The 23,113-nt window shown below is 38.2% G+C and overlaps 2 protein-coding genes across 2 annotated transcripts in view; one reads left to right on the top strand and one right to left on the bottom strand.

Moving 5' to 3' along the window:
- The window catches only part of LOC100249983 (structural maintenance of chromosomes protein 5), a 54,754-nt gene extending 37,132 nt beyond the window's left edge, over positions 1-17,622 (top strand). Inside the window, exons 21-30 of the mRNA XM_002272374.5 lie at positions 769-872; positions 12,066-12,182; positions 12,257-12,334; positions 12,887-12,986; positions 13,076-13,130; positions 15,147-15,195; positions 15,277-15,364; positions 15,454-15,526; positions 16,928-17,031; positions 17,126-17,622. Coding sequence (XP_002272410.1) covers positions 769-872; positions 12,066-12,182; positions 12,257-12,334; positions 12,887-12,986; positions 13,076-13,130; positions 15,147-15,195; positions 15,277-15,364; positions 15,454-15,526; positions 16,928-17,031; positions 17,126-17,187 — 830 coding nt within the window. The 3' untranslated portion in view covers positions 17,188-17,622. The remainder of the gene's footprint in view (positions 1-768; positions 873-12,065; positions 12,183-12,256; positions 12,335-12,886; positions 12,987-13,075; positions 13,131-15,146; positions 15,196-15,276; positions 15,365-15,453; positions 15,527-16,927; positions 17,032-17,125) is intronic.
- A 336-nt stretch (positions 17,623-17,958) lies between these two features.
- On the bottom strand, positions 17,959-22,902 carry LOC100244868 (large ribosomal subunit protein uL1c). Its single transcript, XM_002274462.5, has 7 exons — positions 22,368-22,902; positions 21,199-21,378; positions 21,050-21,104; positions 19,045-19,172; positions 18,696-18,779; positions 18,434-18,559; positions 17,959-18,342 (listed from the first exon to the last, which is right to left on the bottom strand). Exons 1-7 carry the CDS (start codon positions 22,755-22,757, stop codon positions 18,205-18,207), a joined length of 1,101 nt encoding a protein of 366 aa, XP_002274498.2. The 5' UTR covers positions 22,758-22,902; the 3' UTR covers positions 17,959-18,204.
- Between the last annotated feature and the right edge of the window lie 211 nt (positions 22,903-23,113).

Raw genomic sequence — 23,113 nt, 5'->3', positions numbered from 1 at the left:
AATTCCTATTTATAACACACAAGCATTTGAATTAATAAATAATTTTTATATAAAATAACATATTTACCCCCTTTTATCTTCAAATTCCCAATCCCACGCCACAAAGAGCACCCCGTTTGGAAAAGGTAGTCCTTTGTAGCAAATGCCCACACCGCCTCTGCAGTGCTTGCCCACACTGTGCGGCGCACCACCAACACTACGAAGTTAGAGCAAAGAGATGTTTTTTTTCTTCTTCATCATCACAATGACATTTCACACGGGAATGATGCCTTTTCTTTGGTAATGGGCTTTAAAACTCTTCGAAAATCTCTGATGTTTTCAGAGATTTCTCAATTTTGGCTGCTCTTTCTTGGTTAGCCAAAGAGACTTTGTTAGGGTGACATAGTTCTTTCGTGGGTAAAAAACTGGAAGATGGTTTGGAGGGTTTTCCCTTAGTGTGTTTTTTAGACATCATGGAGGGAAAGGAAATGAAGATCTTTTGAAAGCAAAGGAATGTTTGTTCATTCACTTGTTTTCTCCTTTCTTTGTTATTTTTTCTATGGGTGAGGGTGTGCATAAATAGAGGGTCCCTAACCATGGTAGATTTTATAAGTCAGTTAGTTTTGTCTTGATGGGGCGGTTGTCTTTTGTTTCCCTTTTTGTTGTTTTCCTGGCTCTGTTTGTATATAACTTGTGTGCTTTGGTGCGCCTTTAGTTAGTGCATTTAATATATTTGTTTTGCTTACCTATCAGAAAATGCTGACTATTTTTTGTTTTGTTCTTGATCAGGTAAGAAGGAAGTGGAGGATCATCGACAGCAACTGGCAGCTGCCAAGAGGCATGCAGAATCAATTGCCGTGATCACTCCAGTACTTGAGAAAGCATTCCTTGAGGTTGTTTAAATATTTATGTACAAAAATAAATGATTTGGAGTATCACCTGAAAGTTAGGACATGAGAAAATATATTATATTTCATACAAGTGCAGTGTTGGAACTAACCAATTTGTGGTATAGGATTTGACAAACCCAGAAGTTTAGGATTCCTAGACATGACAGTACATTTGAATTTCTTTTTGATTGATAATCAAAATATTTGTTACAAATAAAGGCAAGACATGATATTGGACATTATAATTATAATACAACATGATGAAAATAATCATAACATAGACTATAATATCACTTGCTATGAATAGTATTGTATATTGATGAGAAAAGGCTGTTTGGGTTGAGGCTTGTTAACCATGGCACTGTAGCAGAGTAATTGCAACTGTGAAGGAGGATGTACTGGGGTTTCTTAGAGTCCTTCTCATAAGACAGGTGTGTTTGAAAAGAGCCCAAATGCTATGTTTATTGCATTGGCTTGAGATAAGGAGGGTTCAGAAGATATGAGACATTTAGACTGACCAGTTGGGAATGTAAAATCCTGGCTTTGAGATTTGAGAGAGTGATTAGAAGGATCTTTCAGATTCTCAGAATCCTTTCATGGGAGGCAGATGAATATTGAGCTATTGACTAGATTTTTTGGTAGAAGATTTGGATTGACTTGTAAACTGGATATATAGAAAGCCTATGATCATATGAACTAGGATTCCTGGTGTATCCTCTGAGGATGGGACTTGGTGTTAATTGGATTAAGGGGATTGGGGCTTGTATTTCTTACTGAGATTCTCAGTTCTGATGAATGGTCTCTTGCAAAAAATTTTGGAGATTGGTCTTTAAGGTTTCAGTGCAGGTTTGCAGAGGCTTTGAGGAGGATAATATTAGGGGCTGCTGGGGAGGGTTTCCTGTATGGTTTCAGTGTGGGTTTGAGATATGGTGCAGGTCTTGTAATCTTTTACTGTTTCACAGCCTATATGCGGAAGACACTTTGTTGCTCTGTTCTGTGATGCCTAATGGCTCTTTTAAAAGGGTATGCTCCTAATTTCATTTGGATACAAAGAGATATTGATGATTATCCCGAGGAGGCTTAATACTCAGCTAATAGATCTGGAGAGCCAGCCATGATCACTGAACTTGCTAAACCAGCATATGATAATATTAATAATAGGTATGCTTCAGGAAAATGAGATTTGCAGAGGACAATACTTTTGAGTCTGTTTCTTGTTTTAAATGAATTTAGTCATGATTGGGCTTTCATTACAACTGGGCAAGTTGAGGACTTCAACTATTTGGTCATGATGTTGAGGGGCGAGTGTGGTAAGCATCCAGAAACTTATTTAGGCCTTTTGTTGAACACTAGATACAGGGCTGAAGCAGTTTGGAATCAAGTGATTGAGAGGTTTGGGAAAAGATGTAACTGTTGGAAGAGGCATTATTCACCCAAAGGAGTCATATGAACCATCTGGGAGAGTACTTTGTTGAATCACCGAGTGTCAAATGGGTCTCTGTTTGTGCTCCTAATGTTGGTTAGAAATCAACTGGGAAAGTTCAGAAGGGACTTATTGTTAGTTGGTGTAGAGAGTGCAAGGAAAGTGTACTTGATAACATGGAGGACAGGCTGCTTTCCTTGGTAGAAAGAAAGGTTAGGAGTGAGAAACTTATTTTTTCTCCACAACACTCTGCAAAGTAAATAAATATGGAGATGTGCAAGGGAAAGGGAGAGATTGTCTAGAAAGGGGGTGGCAGGCAATTTTGGGGGTGGAGGGTGATCGGTGCTCTATGGTAAAGAGTTCCTGTGGGTAGGTATAAGGGGGTGATGGAACGATCTCCTCACATTTGCTCAATTCTTGACTGGTGATGGGTGGACATGGTGAGGGATAATTTTTTGTATATTCTTGTCCAATCTTGTAGTTGGGCAGGATTTTGTTGTTGTCATTTCATGGGTGGCTGAAAAGGAAAGAGGTTCATGAAGGTTTGATGGATGGCTACACCAAATATTTGATATTGTTACAGAGTTGGGATGCTCCATTTGTGGGTTTCCTTGCTTAGTCAATCAAGTGGCAGACTTTTTAGTTGAAAGAGAACAATGCATTTGGTGCCTTTTGTTGGAGTTGTAATTAGTGTTTGTTTATGTTTTACACTTGAAAATTTTTGGAACATATATATATTTTTTTTCTTTGGTTGGGGGGGGGGAGTGGGTTAGCTTGTATGGCTCCTTGATAAGGAGTTCCAATTCCTTAGTCCTCATTGGTGCATATTATGCCTGGGAAGTGGAGAATCGTTGACCATATCTTTCCACATTGCCTATTAACAATGGGGCTTTGGCACAAACCATCCAGTCTAGACAAGATGGATTGGGTACCGGCCAGGAGTATATGTGAAATGCTGACCATCTCCTTTAGAGGTTTGGGGAGTTTTGAGTTTTGTTAGAGGCAAGACCCTTTGGAAAATAGCTTGTCTCATTATGTCTTGGATTGTGCAATGAGAGAGGTGCTAGGATCTTTGAGGAAAAGTGAAGAATGGTAGAGTTGTTGTGGGATCTAGTTCACTTCTATTCCTCCTTAGGGGCCTCTTGTACGGCTGCTTTTAAAAGTGTTCCATTCAATGTTATTCAACTTAGTTGGCAGTGGACTGGACCTTTGTGTATGGTTCTCCTTATATAGTGGAGGAGTTTAGTCATACTCTTATAAGTTTCTTGTATTTTGTGGGGAGGACCCTTCTTCTCATGTACTTTTTTTTTTTTTTTTGCATCTGATAAAAAATAAAGTTCCTTTTGTTGTTTTGATCAGATTTGTGTGTTGTGGTAGGATGTCTCGTCCTGCTTGATCTTTTTAATTAATCAAAAAGATCTAATGTGTTCTTGATTAAAAAAAAAAAAAGGAAGAAGAAAGACTTTTATAGACATCCTTTGAATAATTGCATGAGAAGAGGGAAGTCTAATTATAATGCCAAGCCTTAGTTTGGCACATGGATGATTTAAGTCCCTCTTAGGAGTTTAGCGTGTTTTTGATTAAAAAAAAAAAGAAGAAGAAGAAGAAGAAGAAGAAAGACTTTTGTAGACATCCTTTGAATACTTACAGGAGAAGAGGGAAGTTTGATTACAATGCCAAGCCTTAGTTTGGCATATAGATGATTTAAGTCCCTCTTAGGAGTTTACCTTCTTAATCTAGGTGAAATTGAGTCTTAGTATATGTTTGTTTAGGTAAAGGTTGCTGGTTTTTCTTTTGTTGAGGAATTATATTATTTCTAATGGGGTAGTGTAAAAATTTTCAGATTGGTAGAATGGGATGGACTAGCAGCCGATGATTCTATTTAAAGTCTTCATATTTTATTAGGATTGGTTTAGTAGTTTACTTCTGTTGAATATAATGAATTTATAGTGTACAATCTTTCCTTTTTTTTAATATAGGTCACATGTATGGTAGTTAGGACTCCTAGCCTTGTATATATATATATTTTCTCAATTGTAAGTAGACACTACATGAATGAGAATCAAGGTTTTCTTCTCTCTCTCTCTTAACATGGTATCAGAGCTAAGGGAGAAAACCTAATTCTTTCCAGTTTCCCCGTGTCATCAATTCCGGGAAACCTTCCTGTGACCGTGTTTCATTCCGGTCACCTTCCCCAGACCCCAAAGCTTTCCGATCGGTCGAATCGTCGTTAGAAAACATTCACCGCCGGCGACTTTTCCGGCAACGTCTTTTTCCGATACCGCAAGGAGCGCCTAGAGGAGATCTCCGATTTTTCCCAAAGCACCGTAGCCAGAAAACCACCCACGCGCCGGCCACGCGTGTTTTTCCGGCCGGCGCGTGAGGGTGCGTGAGCCACTTTCCAGCAATTCGCTTCCTCCTTCAGCCTCGCCTGACGCCGACTAGCCACCCTTCATACCTGTTTCTGCCATCCGAGCCCTGCACGTGCCTTTTTTGGGGTTCTTTTGCCTCCGCCGGCCCTCCGAACAGTTTTTCCGGCGTCCTCCGGCTATTTTTTCTCAACCCCAATCCCTGCACGTGCCTTGGGAAGTGTTCTTCTACCTTTCCGGTGGTGCCACGGTTGTTTTTTCTTTTCTATTTGGTCTCTCACACGGGCGATTCTTCGATTTTTCCTTCTTCAGACGCATCTGAAGCCGTATTAGGGCTCTCTTCGATCTAAATATACTTCATTCTCTAGATAAGTGGATATGGCTACTAAAACTTCCATTTTTTCCTCTGTCATATCTGGATCTCCTATGATTACTTCGGAGAAATTGGTTGACAATGAAAATTATCTTTCTTGGTCTGCCTCTGTTGAACTTTGGTTTATGGGACAAGGATATGAGGATCACTTGGTTACACAGGAGGCAGATATCCCTGAGGTTGAGCGCATACAGTGGAGAAAGATAGATGTCCAGTTATGTAGTGTATTATGGCAATCAGTTGATCCCAAGATCCTTCTTCATCTTCGGGCCTACAAAACTTGTTTTAAATTTTGGACTCAGGGCAAAGGATTATGCACGAATGATATCCAACGTCTTTATAAGGTGGCTTCTGCTATTGTCCATATCAGCCAACAGGACTTGGATCTATCTACTTATATTGGTCAGATTGCCTCTCTTAAGGAGGAGTTCTTGACTGTGATGCCTCTTACTCCTGATGTTGGGGCTCAACAAACACAGCTTGATAAGTTCTTCATGGTCCTTACTCTTATTGGCCTCCGTCCGGATCTTGAGCCTATCCGCGATCAAATTCTTGGTAGTTCATCAGTTCCGTCCTTGGATGATGTGTTTGCTCGCCTCCTTCGTATCTCATCTACTCAGACTTTGCCATCTGATAGCATTTCAAATTCTTCTGTGTTAGTTTCTCACAATACCTCTCGAGGAGGACGCAGTGGTAACCGAGGTAGAGGCCAACGTCCTCATTGCACCTATTGCAATAAACTTGGCCACACTCGCGATCGTTGCTATCAGTTACATAGACGGCCTCCTCGCACTGCCCATGTGGCCCAGTCCTCTGATTCTCAGCTGCCTCAGCCTCCGAGCTCCTTCGCATCTCAGGCATCTCAGGCTTCTGTTGCCTCTGTTGCCTCTGTTGCCCAGCCTGGTAATGCTTCTGCCTGCCTTACCCACACATCTTCTCTTGGAACCTGGATTCTAGATTCTGGAGCTTCTGATCACATATCTGGTAATAAGGATCTTTTCTCCTCTATTACTACTACCTCTGCTTTACCTACTGTTACCTTAGCTAATGGTTCTCAAACTGTAGCTAAAGGTATTGGTTTGGCCCTTCCTCTGCCTTCTCTACCTCTCACTTCTGTCCTTTATACTCCTGAATGTCCTTTTAATCTTATTTCTATCAGCAAAATCACTCGTACTTTTAATTGCTCTATTACCTTTTCTGATAAATTTGTGACCTTGCAGGACCGGAGTACGGGGAAGACGATTGGCATAGGACGTGAGTCTCAAGGCCTCTATCACTTCACCTCGGATTCATCTCCTGCAGTTTGCATTTCCACTGATGCTCCTCTCCTCATTCACAGTCGTTTGGGCCACCCTAGTCTCTCCAAGTTCCAGAAGATGGTCCCTCGTTTTTCCACTTTGTCGTCGCTTTCGTGTGAGTCATGTCAGCTTGGGAAACATACTCGTGTCTCGTTCCCAAAGCGTTTGAATAATCGGGCAAAGTCTCCTTTTGAGCTTGTCCACACTGATGTTTGGGGTCCTTGTCGGACTGCGTCTACTTTAGGATTTCAGTATTTTGTCACTTTCATTGATGACTATTCTCGATGTACTTGGTTATTTTTAATGAAAAATCGAGCTAAGTTATTCTCTATTTTCTAGAAATTTTATGCTGAAATCCAGACCCAGTTCAATATTTCTATTCGTGTGTTACGCAGTGATAATGCCAGGGAATATTTTTCAGCCCCATTTACTTCATTTATGTCTCATCATGGGATTCTTCATCAGTCTTCTTGTGCTCATACTCCTCAACAAAATGGGGTAGCTGAACGCAAGAATCGACATCTTGTTGAGACAGCTCGTACTATTCTCCTCCATAGTAATGTTCCTTTTCATTTTTGGGGGGATGCTGTTCTTACTGCTTGTTATTTGATTAATCATATGCCCTCCTCCGTTTTACATGATCAGATTCCTCATTTCCTTCTCTTCCCTGACCAACCACTTTATTTCCTTCCTCCTCGTGTCTTTGGTTGTACTTGCTTTGTTCATATTTTCACTCCTGGACAGGACAAGCTTTCCGCCAAAGCCATGAAGTGCCTCTTCTTGGGATATTCCAGACTTCAGAAGGGTTATCGTTGTTATTCCCTTAAGACTCATCGATACTTTATCTCCGCTGATGTCACTTTCTTTGAGGACTCACCATTCTTTTCCACCACTTCTGAGTCTCTTCCTGTTTCTGAAGTCTTGCCCCTTCCTATTGTCTCCCCATCTGATGTTGTGCCTCCTCGACCACTTCAGGTTTATCATCGTCGCCCTCGTGTCGCTGCTCCTCTCCCTTTTGCTGAGGTACCTGCTGACTCACTTCCTATCCCTTCGGCTTCTCCTGCCCCGGCTCTGCCTTCTCCTGATGATTTACCCATTGCTATTCGGAAAGGTACTCGCTCTACTTGTAATCCTCATCCTATTTACAATTTTTTGAGTTATCATCGATTATCTTCACCCTATTCTGCTTTTGTTTCTGCTATATCCTCTGTTTCTCTTCCAAAGAGCACCCATGAAGCTCTTTCCCATCCAGGCTAGCGACAGGCAATGGTGGATGAAATGGCTGCTCTACACTCTAATGGCACTTGGGATCTTGTTGTTTTACCCTCTAGTAAATCTACAGTTGGTTGTCGTTGGGTCTATGCAGTTAAGGTTGGTCCTGATGGTCAGGTTGATCGCCTTAAGGCCCGCTTAGTTGCTAAAGGCTATACTTAGGTTTATGGTTCTGATTATGGTGACACATTCTCCCCTATTGCCAAGATTGCTTCTGTCCGCTTGCTTCTCTCTATGGCTGCTATGTGTTCTTGGCCTCTTTATCAGTTAGATATTAAAAATGCATTCCTTCATGGTGATCTTGCCGAGGAAGTTTATATGGAGCAACCTCCTGGTTTTGTTGCTCAGGGGGAGTCTGGTTTAGTGTGCAGGTTACGCCATTCTCTATATGGCTTGAAACAATCTCTTCGAGCATGGTTTGGCTGTTTTAGTTCTGTTGTTCAAGAGTTTGGCATGCTTCGTAGTACAACAGACAATTCAGTTTTCTATCATCATAACTCCTTGAGGCAGTGTATTTATCTAGTTGTTTATGTGGACGACATCGTCATTACAGGCAGTGATCAGGATGGTATTCAGAAACTAAAGCAACATCTTTTTACCCACTTTCAGACCAAAGACTTGGGGAAAGTCAAGTATTTCTTGGGAATTGAGATAGCTCAATCCAGTTCCGGTGTGGTCCTTTCCCAAAGGAAGTATGTTTTAGACATCCTGGAAGAAACTGGTATGTTAGACTGTAAACCGATAGACACACCTATGGATCCAAATGTCAAACTTGTACCAGGACAAGGGGAGCCTTTAGGAGACCTTGGGAGATATCGACGGCTCGTAGGTAAATTGAACTATCTCACCATTACTCGTCCAGACATTTCTTTTCCTGTGAGTGTTGTTAGTCAATTCCTACAGTCATCATGTGATAGCCATTGGTATGCTGTAATCCGCATTCTTTGATATATCAAAAGTACACCAGGCCAAGGTGTGTTGTACGAGAACAGAGGTCATACTCAGGTTGTTGGTTACACAGATGCAGATTGGGCTGGCTCACTCACAGATAGACGTTCCACTTCAGGGTACTGTGTTTTTATTGGAGGTAATCTAATATCTTGGAAGAGTAAGAAACAAAATGTAGTGGCTAGATCTAGTGCTGAAGTTGAGTATCGAGCTATGACTTTGGCAACATGTGAACTCATATGGTTGAGACATCTTCTTTGAGAGTTGAAATTTGGAAAGGATGAACAGATGAAACTCATCTGTGATAACCAGGCCGCATTACATATTGCATCCAATCCAGTCTTTCATGAAAGGACCAAACATATTGAAGTTGACTGTCACTTCATTAGAGAGAAGATCGCATCAGGATGTGTTGCTACAAGTTTTGTTAATTCAAATGATCAACTAGCAGACATCTTCACTAAATCTCTCAGAGGTCCTAGGATTAAATACATTTGTAACAAGCTTGGTGCATATGACGTATATGCTCCAGCTTGAGGGGGAGTGTTGAATATAATGAATTTATAGTGTACAATCTTTCCTTTTTTTTAATATAGGTCACATGTATGGTAGTTAGGACTCCTAGCCTTGTATATATATATATATTTTCTCAATTGTAAGTAGACACTACATGAATGAGAATCAAGGTTTTCTTCTCTCTCTCTCTTAACAACTTCTTTGTCAAATTCTTATTTCTTTACATTTTAAATTGGGGTCTCTATTCCTATTAGAAAAGGAAGTCCTAGACTGGGCTTGAAACCTTCCACATCCCTACCTTAAACCCCCCATCTCTTGCAATCTTTCAAAGTTATTGTTAGACTTTAATAAAGTTTTGAGCCCCCATCCTTATGCTCAAAGTTTTGAGCATCTAATTACTTTTCTCTTGAGAGTTTGATACCTTCTTCCAAAGTAAGATTACTTGTGAAACCTAGGTTTGAATAGCTAAGGTTTGGTTCTTTCTTTCTCCTGCTAACTACAAGCATTCTTCATTCATTCACGACAATCCACAACTGCTGATAATTCTTAACATGCTAGAAATCTAGAACAAAACTATGGCAACTAGATGCAGTTGGAGTTTTAGGGGGAACTTGATAAACTGGTAACACAATGCTTGTCTTTGTATGATTATGGAATGGAGGGGTTGATGCTCAGGAAACTTAGGTATGATTTTCTAGAGTTTATTTATTTTTCCTAATTTTCTTAACCCAATAAAAACACAATTTTTGTAACCAATTCCACCATTGATTCTTAATCGCAATCACCTTTGAACCATTCACCTTAACCTACAATTATAAAAAATTCCCAAGTGTGTTGGAAATCCAACCATCCAATATCAAAATGGTTAGATTCTAGAGTGATTCTTTGTATTGGGATAGATTTTTCGATACATATTCCCTGGAATTATTAGTATTCATAAGGATGCACTAGGGTGTGATTTTTTGTCCTCTGCTTTTGTTTGGAACTTTTAGGGTTGGGAACTAGATGTGGTGGTAGAGTTTATGGTTGCTCTGTGAGATGAAGGGGAGCAAGGTACAGAAAACATGGTTGGAAGCTCAACTGGGAAGGGGGATTTTCTATCAACTTGCTTTTTCAGGCCTTGGTAATAGGAAGATCAAAAGGTTTCAGCTTCTGAGATGTGGATGGCAAATGTTCTCTTCTGAGATTTGCAGAAAATTCAAAAGGCATGAGTCAGCCAACATATTCAATCGGTGATTGATGGCCAGAGAGCTTTAATGTGATGTGGTTGCCTCCAGAATTGATAAAGGAGACCCTGAATGGTTGCTTGGGAGGTTTGTGAAGAAGATAAGAAGAAAGAGGAGAACAGCTTCCTAATGCTTGCCTTTGGTGCTATTGAAAAGCATAACCAAGGGATTTTCAAAGCGGAAGACTAATTGGTTCTAACTTGAAAAAAATAATCTAGTCTACTCATTATTCCTTTGTACCTCTATCTCATGATGCATCCTTTCATGGATTTAATTGATTACTGAATTCTTGTTCTGTGATGGGCAGTTTGATCTTGTTTTTTTTTTCTCATCTTTTCTAGTTAATTAGCTGATCTTTTCTGTTGCATTCTTGGTAGTACCTACACATACACCATCTCTACCAATTGTGATCTTATCATTGGGTGGGGGAGATTTGTAACTGTACCTGTGTCACACCTCAACTTATATTTATGCATGCAGATATGTTGTTTTTATTGCAGAGCCTTGATTAATCCCTTGATGTGAACCAAACTGACTCATTGCCTTTGAGGGCTTTGGTAGTTGGTGGAAAGAGAAGTTAGCGTTTTAAGAAAAAAATATGGGAAGCAGGAGAAATAGTGAGATAGAGTTCATATTTTCACCTCTTTGTTTTGGTGACAGCAAACTTTACTGGTATCCTTGAATTTTCTAGCAGGGACCGGAGGGTGGTTTAGTGGCCCAGACATGTGATCCAATTGTTTATTGTTGTGCCTCTTCCTCCAGTGGGAGGTTAAAGTTGAAAGTTAGAATGCTTGTTGGGGACCCAAAGTCAAATGGGTATTGATGGAATTATCAAAGACTACACGAATGCTGTTTTTAGCACTGGGCAGAATTGGGATCTATATAAGTGAAATTCTTAACCTTGGTTGAAGGCCTTAAAGAGGGTTTATTTTTTGGCGATTATAATGTGAAGGATGGAGATTCTTCAGAGGTCCTTTCTTGGGTCTCCAAGGGGAATGGAGGTACTTGGTAAGATGATCATTAGATGCAGAGAACTTCTCACATTTTCAAAGACATGGAAACCTCCTTCCTCTGGAGACCTAGATCAGGTACAGGAGGCATATTCCTTGACTAAGAGGATGGCTGCATCAAATTGGTCTTTTATGTGGAATTTTAGCCCCATGGCATTTGTGCAGGAGTAATCTTTGTTTTTCCTGCTTTTGTTTTGTCCTCTTTGTTCTATGAGAAGGATCTCCCAATAATAATATTTTGTATCTCTTTCCAGCAATAATATCTTCTTTCCTTGAAAAAAAAAAAATCATCAGCAAGCTTGTTGAACTAGAAGGTACTTTTGCAAGTGTATTTGAAGCCTCAATATCTCGAGAATTATAGAATTGGCATTTATACTTAATTTTATCCTATTTTGCTGTATCTGTTCAAGCTGCCCGTGGTATCTGTTTTGTTCATTCTTCTAGAAGTACTTGAATTTGGATTTTGTGATGGAACTTCTTTACCTTGATGCTGATTGAGAGTTAATCAAAGGGAATGATTTAGTTCCTTTTATATGCACCATCTTATTTATTTCTTTTTTTTTATAAGTGGTTTAACCATATGCTGCATTTTTCTCGAATTAAATATCCATATTTACATTGTCTTTCATCTATTTTTAACACATTTGGTCTCATCTGAACCCATTTATCCACAATTAATTTTGAACTACATTTTTTCAATCATTTCCACTTTCTTTCCTTTATATTTTAGAATAATTTGATGTTCTCATGTCTATTTGTAGATGCCAGCTACAATAGAAGATTTGGAGGCTGCTATTCAAGATACTATCTCTCAAGCCAATTCTATTCTTTTTCTAAACCACAACATTTTGGAAGAATATGAAGAGTGTCAACAAAAGGTAGTTGGTTGACATCTTTCTTTCTTTCCTGCTTGTTAGATGATGGTTCATCCATAATTGCATTTAACTTACAGATAGAAGCCATTTCTACAAAACTGGAAGCAGATGAAAAGGAACTGAGGATGTATTTGGCAGAAATAGATGCCCTGAAGGTGAGAAATGTTTAGCTCACTTCTTACATTACTAAATGTCTATACTGTTGCTTCTCTCCCTAATTCCTTATCCCGTACTTAAAGGTCCTTCTATAGTTGAACTGAATATGAGTAGGGAAGCTGATTGTTGGCCTCTCTGAGAAATGTTTACTCATTTATTACTTTACTGTTGTCTCTCTCCCTACATCCCCTACTTTAAGGGCCCTGTAGTGCAACTGAATATGAGTAGGGAAGCTGATTATTACCCTCTCTCTCTCCCTCCCTCCCCCCTGTAAGTTGTTGATGTGATATTGCTATTAACACATAATTTGTGTAGGTTCTCCGGCTAAAATATTATAAAGGATAAGTTGATATTAGCTCTGGTGAATGATGGATTTGATGCTCATTATCTCAGATGAAGATTTTTTGTTTATATTAACTTTTCTCTCTTTGCTAGTTGTTGTGCATCACATGAATGTCTTTAGTTACATTAGTGTAATTGTTTTGAATGATAGATGTCTAATCAGTTGAAATTATACATGACAATATGATCTGCTTTTAAAATATGTGCAGGAAAATTGGCTTACCACATTGAGAAACCTTGTTGCTCAAATAAATGAGACCTTTAGTCGAAACTTCCAAGATATGGCTGTTGCTGGAGAAGTTTCATTGGGTATTCATTATAGTTCCTTCAATAAAATTTATTTTTTGAGAAGACTGCTTGCTTATTCTTTTGATTTGATGTTTCTTTTTTTTTCTCAGATGAGCATGATATCGATTTTGATCAATTTGGGATACTTATAAAAGTCAAGTTCAGGTAACTGCAGCTCTGAACCTCTTTCAGTTTTAGTAAATATGCTCTGATATGGGTGTGAAGCATACATATCTTATTAAAAAGAATTTTCCGTCTTGATTTCTGGAAGCCTCCATCTACCAGGTAGAAGAAAAGAAATGAACTGAAACTCGCAAGAAATGGTTAATTTCAGTTAATTTCGAGAAAAATCCACAATAAATTGGTCTAGCTGAGAAAACTGAATGCTTGTGTAAGAACGAGTTCAATCTAAATAAAATCTTGCTCTTTCAAAGGAATATTGGCCTCACCATCTATAGCCTAAAGCAAGTAAACATTTAATTTCCATACATCTACCTCCTCCAGTTATCTATTTGGCTTCCTGGGAACCCATTCTGTACTTGGAAGTCCTGGACTTCTGTGTACCTGTTATATCCCAGATCAGTAAAGAAATATGTTTATGTTTGCTAAAATGTACTGTTATTTGGATGTGCTTGCTATCTTTTATGTATTCTACACCAGCATGATAGAATAGGACAATGGGAATTACCAAAGAAAATGCCTCAAGGAGAAGTGGAATGCCTTCTTATATTAGTTAACCTTTGCCTATGAATACCCTTTTATTATTCAGGATTTGCATAAAACAGCACAAAATTCCTGTGCCTGTGGGTATTCTATTGCTTCTCTAGGATGGTATGTATGACCCACAATGCAAATGGTTTCTGCATTTTCTTACAGTGACTATTGTTTTCTCCTTTTTATAATTACCCCTTAAACTTCATTATATATGTAGTAAACCTTGAATTTAGCTGTTTTATATTTGCCTTGACGATTTAATACGGAGAATGGGGTTTACTTTTAGGAGGAGCAGTTGTTTTTAAGTTGATCATTGCACATATTTGCTTTGCAAAATTTCATTTTTGTACCAAATTGGTGGATCATCAGTTCAAGGGGAGTGTTGTAGAATATGGGATGTTTGAGGGGCAGTTTGATAGATTTAGTTGTAATCTAGTAATGATCTTTTTTTAGTGTGATATGTGAACTTATAAGTCACATAATATACCTTTGGAGGGTCAACTGAATTAATAAGTGATATATCAAGGTGGAGTTACTTTTGTGGGTTAGCTAGACAAACTCAAGAAACAACTGGATATCTTCCTCTTACTCTTTTCCGTTTTTCTTTCTTTTCTTCCGCACAATTGTGTTTCATATCATTTGTGTAATCATTCTTTACTTAGTTGGGTGTTGAATTTTAAAGAATTGGTAGTTTCTAGGAACTTATCAAGAAAATTGGATTTGGTTCAACAATTTATAGTTGGTAATGAGGATCAGCTTTTAGAGTATGAATTGTATATTTAAATACTCACTTCAACTTCACAAGATCTTGTCTTATTGAAGAAACAGATTCTAGCCAGTTGAAAGGATGCATGCTTGATCATTGTGATTCCATTAGTTGCAAATAATCCAAAGCAATTGAACCGTGCTAACTAGTGATCGCACTCAGCCTTTAATGTACTTAAATGCTCCTGCATAAATTAGGAAATAAAGGCTACCTTGTAGAGTTAGGCAATCACTAGAAACAAAACTTTAAGATGGCTTCCGAAGTTCTAACTTCATATGAAGTATAAACAGGCCTCATTCTGGATATAATGATATTTCTGATGTTTATCTATTGCGAACAACTTTTCTACCATGATGGACTTATTTTGACTTGCTTTGGTTGGTTAAGCTGGAATCTTCCCAAAATTAGCATTATACAATTGTTCATGAAATCACTATCCAAGGTATATTAATCTATCACCGTGCAATTAATTACAATGCTTCCTTGGAAATGAGGTAGCTTTTGGCCTTTGTTTATGGGTCAGAAGTGGGCTGTAAGTTTTGTAGTCTATCAAATTAAGAATCCTAAAACTCTTTGGTTTTATTAAGATGCTTTTGGTTCATTTGCAATATTCTTATTCATTTTGTCAAATTTTCCTTCCTTCAACTAATACTATGGCAGTTTGTTCATTTTCTTATTTGGTGTCTCATTGTGATCATCAGGCAAGCAGGAGAACTTCAAGTTCTTAGCGCCCACCATCAATCTGGAGGGGTACCATGATGAACCAACTTTTTACATTCAAGATCTTTTATGACTATTTTGTCTTACTGCCTTGAAATTTCCATTTTGTAGGAGCGCTCAGTTGCAACTATTCTGTATCTTGTTTCTCTACAAGATCTCACAAACTGCCCTTTTAGGGTGGTTGATGAGATAAATCAAGGTGAGTTAAAATATAATGGTGTTATTGCTTCGTCATTGCAAAATATATACTGCCTTTCAAGATGACTTTTATTTTGTTTTTCCCCCTAGGAATGGACCCAATAAATGAAAGAAAGATGTTCCAGCAACTAGTGAGAGCTGCAAGCCAACCTAATACACCACAGTAAGAACTAAATTAGAATGTCTTGATAATTCCCATCTTTTTATGTTGTTTGACACATGGTTTGCAGTAGTTCTTTTTCTGTTTTCTCTTAATATCACAAGTTTTATTATTCTTTACTGTCTAGACAGCGTAGAGGTACTTTATTAATGTGTAACCCATGTTGTCTTTATTTCAGTCCAAGCATTCCTGGCTCATAGATTCAAAAGCTCCAAATCACTTGACTAGTTATACTATTTGCTCAGAAAAATATGTAGTTAAGACTTAAGATTGCTGAGAACTGCTTTTACTGCCCTTTATGCTGTTTTCAAGTAAAGATGCTGCTTCAGTTACTGCATTGCCACTATAAGTCTTTCTTGCACTTTTCAAATATAAAAAAATTTCATGTGTGACTCATGTTAATTTTATTGTAATATTTGATCCTTATTATGTTTTCTAAGGCTTATAACTTGTTGGCAAATGATGAAACTGAATTGTTTGCTTCATGAAGCAAAAAAGTGATGTTATTTTTCCAAATCATGAATTATTGTTTATCCCTTTTAATCAAAAAACCTTTTTTTTTTCCTTGTATTTAATATACATATATACGTATGTATATGTGTGTGTGCCACATTTGTGCTTGCACCCATTTGTGTTTGTGTGTGCCTGTCTATGTGTATTTTGTCTCTCTTTGTGTGTATGCACGCTTGTCTATCTAGGTGTCTGTCTCTCTATTTTGTTTCGCTTTTTCTGTCTTTCTATCCCTTTGTCTGTCTATCTGCGTGTTTATGTGTGTACATATGCACATGTGTACTTGTAAGCAATGTGCATGCTTGGAGGTGTATGTGTGCATGTGCATGTGAGGGTGAATTGGTATGTGTCTGCCTGTCTGTGCGTCTATATGTATGCATGTATGCACATGCATGTGTGAGGTTGGGTGGGTTTGGGTGTGATTGTTTCACATATGGTGGCATGTATTTGTATGATGTATGTATATGATCATTGTGAAGCCTAGGTTCAAGCCTCAGTGGAGAAAAAAAAAGAAAAAGAAAAAGGGAAAAAATGTTTACTTACAAGAAAACAAAATTGATTGTTCATTGCATGGTTGTGACATTGCCTAACTTTTTTATTGTCCATATAATTGTTGCCTACTCATGGAATAGTTGATAAAGGTAGCCGTCTCCCATGTGTATGGAGTACTTGTATTTGTAGTATTTGCATATGCCACTCATAGATGCATCTCTTTGACTCTTTGAGGGTTAGGATCTTTCATGAAATTTATTATATATTGTTTTATACTACACTTTTGCAGCGTCTATGCTTTTAATAATATTTGTTCACCTATATCTTCTATTTTGCAAGTTGTAAATGTATTTTACAGTATAAGTTAAGATACTCATGCAGATTGACAACTATGTTATGCAGATGTTTCTTACTTACACCAAAGTTGCTACCGGATCTAGAATACAGTGAGGCTTGTAGCATTCTGAATATAATGAATGGGCCATGGATTGAGCAGCCTTCAAAAGGTATAATGCTACTTAAGCCAAAACTAGTTTATATTTTTTTTTAACCTTGATTACTGTCCTTACCATTTGCAATATCCTTAATGTACCAATTCAGTGTGGAGCAATGGAGATTGCTGGGGAACTGTCGTTGGTTTATTAGGAAAAAGCCAATGCTAAAAGAACAATCCCAGATGATGATTTCACCTCCTTCAGGAATTATGCAAAAGAGCATTCACAAATCCAGGGCAATCCATCAAAAGCAAGCTGTTTGTTGTAGAGTTTTACCTCTTCCGCCCTTTGTAAGAAGGATTTTTTCTTATAGATGAAGTTATGATTATTAGGGCAGGGCTCATTTCTTGCTCAAAGCCTTATTTATGAAGACAGACCAATCTCAGCCAGTGTTACCTCAAGGATCTAGTCAAGCATGCTAAATTGAGGATTGATGAACCAACCTACTCTTCACAACTTTGTATGCCCAGATGTTGATACTAGTCTGTTATTTAGTGAAGTATCATCCTTCACTTCTTGTTTAAGCATTTTTGTAATAGTAAATTAACCTATTTCTGTGAAACAAAACTAATCATTCAGGCAAGGAGTTGTGTTTTCTGATGTCCTAATATGTTGAATCTTAAGTTAAATCTTTTGAGGGTATTCATTGAGGTATCTCTTCCTGTCCAGGCAAAGGGAAAGCAGTAATAAGATTCAAGCCAGATTTCTCAGGTGTCACTATTGTAAGGTCCCATGGAAGGGTGTTTTGCAGTCTACTCAGTAGACCCTTAAAGCTGATCCAGAATTGTTAAACAAGGCTATAAACTCATGGGAAGGTGGGTTGCTAAAGGAAAAGAAAGGACATAGGGGAACATCAATAAGAAAATGGATCAATTTGAACCCATGATGGCACAACTAGTAAACATACAAACAAAATCCCAGAGCGTCGAGAGACAAAACTTCCCAGTAAAAAATTTGATAATATTGGTAACTGTGTTGATAAAAGATTTTGCTCAACTGCTGTGAAAGAAGATACAACGACCCTGCAACAGTTTGTTTTGAGCAGGAGACACCCATCAAGGCCAGCTCTTCTCATCCTAGTTTCTGTTTTTCTTTGCTTCTTCTAAATATTAAACAGCTCCAATGGAGACACCCTTGCAGCTAATTAAGCAGTAGAAGATGTAATTTACAACTTTGATAAATTCTTCAGACACTCGACGGAGATTTGTAATCAAGCATCTCCCTTATATTTAATCGAATAGAAGGCCCCATGGAAGAGCATATGTGTGCGCTTCTCCAGTATACTCCCTTTGCCCCCGACGGCTTGTTAGTTTCTACTGATTTCTGCCAGAACAAGAAAGTAAAATGATTAAGATTTCAAGTCGAGTGGGCTGAATTTCAGAAACTGCTGAAAAAAGATAAGGGTAGCACATACTACTGCAGCAATCAAGTTTGCAAGAAGATCTTCTTCAGAAAAATCAGCCTTCCCAAAAGGTAAGTGAACAATTCCAGTTTTATCTGCTCTGTACTCGACCTTTCCCTTCTTGAATTCTGCTATAGCCTGGGACAGATGATAGTGTGAGTCATTCCATTTAGGTAAAATCTTATGTTTGCAAGCTAGAAAGGAATCCATAATGTCAAAGATCTTAATCAACTTCTTAAGTCTATATATGCATAGGAGTAGGTTTTGATCATACCTGAGGTATATTAGTTGTAACAGTACCAGCTTTTGGATTTGGCATGAGTCCTCGTGGTCCCAGAAGTTTTCCTAAGCTTGCAACCTGATACAAGTGGGGAGGAAATGTAAATTATGTCTAGTCATGAATATGATCTCTAACCAAAACAAAAAAAACCACAGCAAACACAGATACATGCACCCATGCAGATACACCAGGAGTGATCGATTTAATGGGCTGGTTTACTGAGATGCAAAAGGTTGAAAACATGGAATATGGAAAAACAAATCTGGTTGACCTCTAGACATTGGTGGACATACTACAGCAGCACTTGATATGATCAATTAGAACATGATAATCAGAGCAACACCTTAGGCATCATATCTGGAGAAGCAATCAACTTGTCAAAATCCATGAATCCTCCCTTTATCTGTTCTATCAAGTCCTCTCCTCCAACCAAATCTGCTCCAGCATTTTTTGCTTCATCAAACTTTTCACCTGTAGAAATTTAGCTTTACACAAGTGAGCCCAAGGAACAAATAATAATAAAGTTATGCCTATTATGATAGAAGCCAAGAAAATCCAACAGCATTTCATCTTCGCGGAGTATAAGATCAAATAATTCAAATGAATCTACAAGAACGCATGACATAGGAAGATTAAATTACTAACATGCCTTTCTGGGCAGATATTGAGATATAACAATAAGCATTCAGCGATTCATGGATGCTGTACTCAAATGCCTATGAACCACTGTCTTTTTTGAGAGGACACAATCTCAAAAGATTTCTTTCCTTGCAAATGAGCCACAGCACATCCTTAAAAATCATCCTCCAGACATCTCATCACTCTTGGACCAGGCCCCGATGACTAAGAGAGGAACTGAGGAAATCCTCTTTAACAAAAGGAGGAAGAAACCAAGTCAAGCTCACCCAAGGGATGCTTGTTGGCTGTCCTCGGAACACAAGGAACCAACAGTTAGGAATGGACCAATTCCTGGGAATGAGGTGGTCCACCATTATATTCTTCTCTATGGAGCAACCGACCAAGTAATGGAGGAGGCTTTAGAGAAATGCTTATGTTCCGAACTGCCATCATATGGAGGTCCCCTCAATGCAATCTAGAAATGTGATTAACACAAGCTTAACAGAAAGAGAATGCCATGAAGAGGCAATGCCCACAAAAGCGTATTCTTTCACCTACAACCCTGCTGCAAGAATAGCATATGATCACAAAACCAAGCAAGGTAATTTACAGTCACTACACAAGGACTTGGGAACAAACCTTCCCAAAGCCAATCACCACAACAAGAATCCAACCCAAACCTCACTGACACCTATAGACCACTGTAAACTTGATTCCTCTTATGAACAGAGGCTTAACTTCATAGATGCTGTACCTCTAACCATCTCCATTGGCTAGAACCCCTTACCCACAATTTTAACCTGCCAAAAGAGAGAACCAACCATATCTAGCTGCAGTCAAGAACATTCAAAGACACAATTCCAACCATCCATAATTACTCCATGAGGTCCTGACATTTGATCTCCAATTGACCTAGAAATTGTTCCCTGGCATCCTAAAAAAGGGATATTATACACCCCCAAACCCATCCCTCAGAATCCCCAACAAGGGATTAGTCATATCAGCAAAGGTTCTACAAGGATTTACCCCGTCTCACTAAGTGATACTCAATTGCATTTTGTAACAATGGGTATTATTAAGTGGATCTATTTTTTATGGCTTTCCCTCTTTTTCTCTTAATTTCCCACTGTCTAATCCTACAAACATGGTTTACCAAAGTTACAAAGATCAAGTGTCCACATTTGCAACTATTTAAGACTGAATCCCTTGCAAAAATGGGTAAGTTTTTGCTTATCCCACCACTAGGATGTTTACATGATTAGTAATTGACAACAAAAAAATACCAAACCATCTCCTGGTGTGCTAGGGGTTCACCACCCTTTTTTGATAGACGTTTGCCAATATCCACTCATTGTTTGCTTATTAAAATACATGTGCATGTGCGCACGTACACACACACCCCCAAACTAGCATAAACAATCCTTGAGTTTGGTCAAGCAAGCAAGCAATTCTGCCCTCTGCCAACCATAGTAGAAGGGAACAGTCCCCAATAAATCTACTTACAGGTCCCTTACTAAATAAAAATTTCTCCTGCTCTAGGTTTTTAAACATTACTTCAGCAATTAGCTTATGGACAAATCGAAGTACAGTTTTACAAGTTATTTGATATCCACTACATGCATCAGTACAGAAATCTGTTCACCTTTGATAAAAATCGCAACCAAAATCTCTTGCCTGGTAATACCCCCAAATGAATTGGTATGGGACAACAAATTGAATAGACTAAGTACCTTGTGTTAGAACAGCAACTTTAACAGTCTGTCCAGTTCCCTTGGGCAAATTCACCTATTAAAAAGGAACGAAAACAAATGTGAGAAAATATTTGTAAATAAACCAGGAAAATGCATTGCTATTAATCATTAAAGGACAGAAAACTAACTGTTGCTCTCAGTTGTTGATCATTATATTTGGGGTCAATGTTGAGCCGAAAATGTGCTTCAGCTGTTTCCACAAACCTTGTGCTTGCCATTTGCTTAAGCAATGATATTGCCGTCTGCAGGTCATACTCTTTCTTGTTTTCCCTCAGTTTTTGAATTTCCAAGAATCTCTTAGACCTCGTCTGACAGTACCAAATAGAATGAGAAAAACTGTACGTGAATTTATGAAGTAAGTTCGAAGAAAATAATAGCAAGAGAAGGAAACTAGGAACATAAATGATGAATTTAGCAACACAAACAGACAAAACAACTAAGTAAAATCAGCCATTAAAAAAGGAAAAAAAAAAGTGAAAAAAGAAAAGAAAACCAAATGTCTGAAAAAAATTTCAAAAAAAAATTCAAAGGAAAATATTAGACTAAAATGAGCATGTGAAGTTATGAAATTATAAAGAATTGGGGAATTGAATACGTGTTTAGAGTTTAGAATTTTCTCCAAAGGAACTAAAAGTTTTTCTGAAAAGAATCCCTGTTGGGTAGCCAAGAGTCTATAAAAAATGCAGATTCATTTTCTTTAGGCTGGATTAGGTGTGGATAGAAAAGATCAGCTTATGGATTACAATATGAATTTTTTGTCCTAAACAGAAGGCTGGTCTAGTTGGTCATTCAATTTTCAGAGTCGCTCATCAGTTCACAACAAACCAAAAATAGTGAAAAATAAAAATAAAAATAAAAATAGAAACACAGTCTCTCTTCAAAGGCAATATGTAGAGCTCTGTTTGGTTACTGAGAAAACTGAAAAACAGAAATGAAGTAACGTTTAAAGGAGAAATCAAGCAAAACCCATAATTAAGTCGATCAATAAACCCATGATTCACAGAAATTAAAAAAAAAGCAATAAAAAAAAAAAGCAATTAGAGACACTCTGTCTTGCCAGAGGCAAGACTTAAACCTCTGCTTGGCAGCCGGGAGAAATTAAATGACGGGAACCAAATAACACCCATAACTCAAACAATCAGAGAATCTGTCTCGACCGAAACAATACCTAACCCTCAGTTTGGTTCCCAGAAAACAGAAATGAAAAGGCATCCACATGAGAAACCCAGAAAAACCCATTAATTAAACCCCATAAACCAAAATTCACATCAGAAAAACAAAAACAAGCCAAACATACCCTGTCCCTCTTCAACAGCAACGCAGCCTTCCCTTTCTTCGGCTTAGGCGGCGGCGCGGTGGAAACAGCGTCACCCTCCCCACCTTCCACCTCCTCCACGGCCTCAGCTACCTCAGCTTCAGCAGCCAAAGCGGCCACAACCACATCGTATGGACCATTACCACTGGGCCGCCTCTCTCTGGCCTGGAGCGCAAGTGGGTAAAGAGAGAAAGCCCTGAAGAGAGGCTTGGTCTTGAAGGAGAGAGAAGGGGCGATGAAGTCTTGGGTAGGGAGAGGAGAGGACGCGGCGTACGTTAGCATGAGAGAGAAGGGTGAAGTTGCGGTTGAAGCCATTGTTATGCTGTGAGAGCTTCTGCTGTGAATAATAGTAATACAGAGACTGTTATCCATATAAAAAGATAAGAGTTTGTTTATGGTCTAGCGGAGTTTCTTGGGTTGGTAGACCATCGCTATGGTGTGCTTGTGTTCTAGAAGTGCATTAATTTGGAGATTTGGAACCCTATTCTTACTAAAAACACAAACAGTTTTTCTAATTTGAAAACACATAATGATTATTTTTTTATAGGAATTAGTTTTTAAAAAAATTGATAATATATTTTAGTTATTTTTATTTATTTTTTGAAATTATTTTAAAAATAATTATATAAAATACATAGAATAATTAAAAATAAAGTATTACAAATAAAATTTATTTTTAAAAAATATTTAAAAACATATAAAATAAGTTAAAACATTTTGAATCTCAA

Source organism: Vitis vinifera, chromosome 13 (assembly GCF_030704535.1).
Source record: "Vitis vinifera cultivar Pinot Noir 40024 chromosome 13, ASM3070453v1".
NCBI lineage: Eukaryota > Viridiplantae > Streptophyta > Magnoliopsida > Vitales > Vitaceae > Vitis > Vitis vinifera.
This window is presented reverse-complemented; position numbering and strand designations above follow the sequence as displayed.

Excerpts from the sequence above, each read along its gene's own strand:
- LOC100244868 (XM_002274462.5), bottom strand. The coding sequence starts at position 22,757 with ATGGATAACAGTCTCTGTATTACTATTATTCACAGCAGAAGCTCTCAC. Across the intron at positions 21,379-22,367 it reads TGCTGTTGAAGAGGGACAGG|ACGAGGTCTAAGAGATTCTT; the intron begins GTATGTTTGGCT and ends TGGTACTGTCAG. Across the intron at positions 18,343-18,433 it reads CAAACTTGATTGCTGCAGTA|AAATCAGTAGAAACTAACAA; the intron begins GTATGTGCTACC and ends TTGTTCTGGCAG.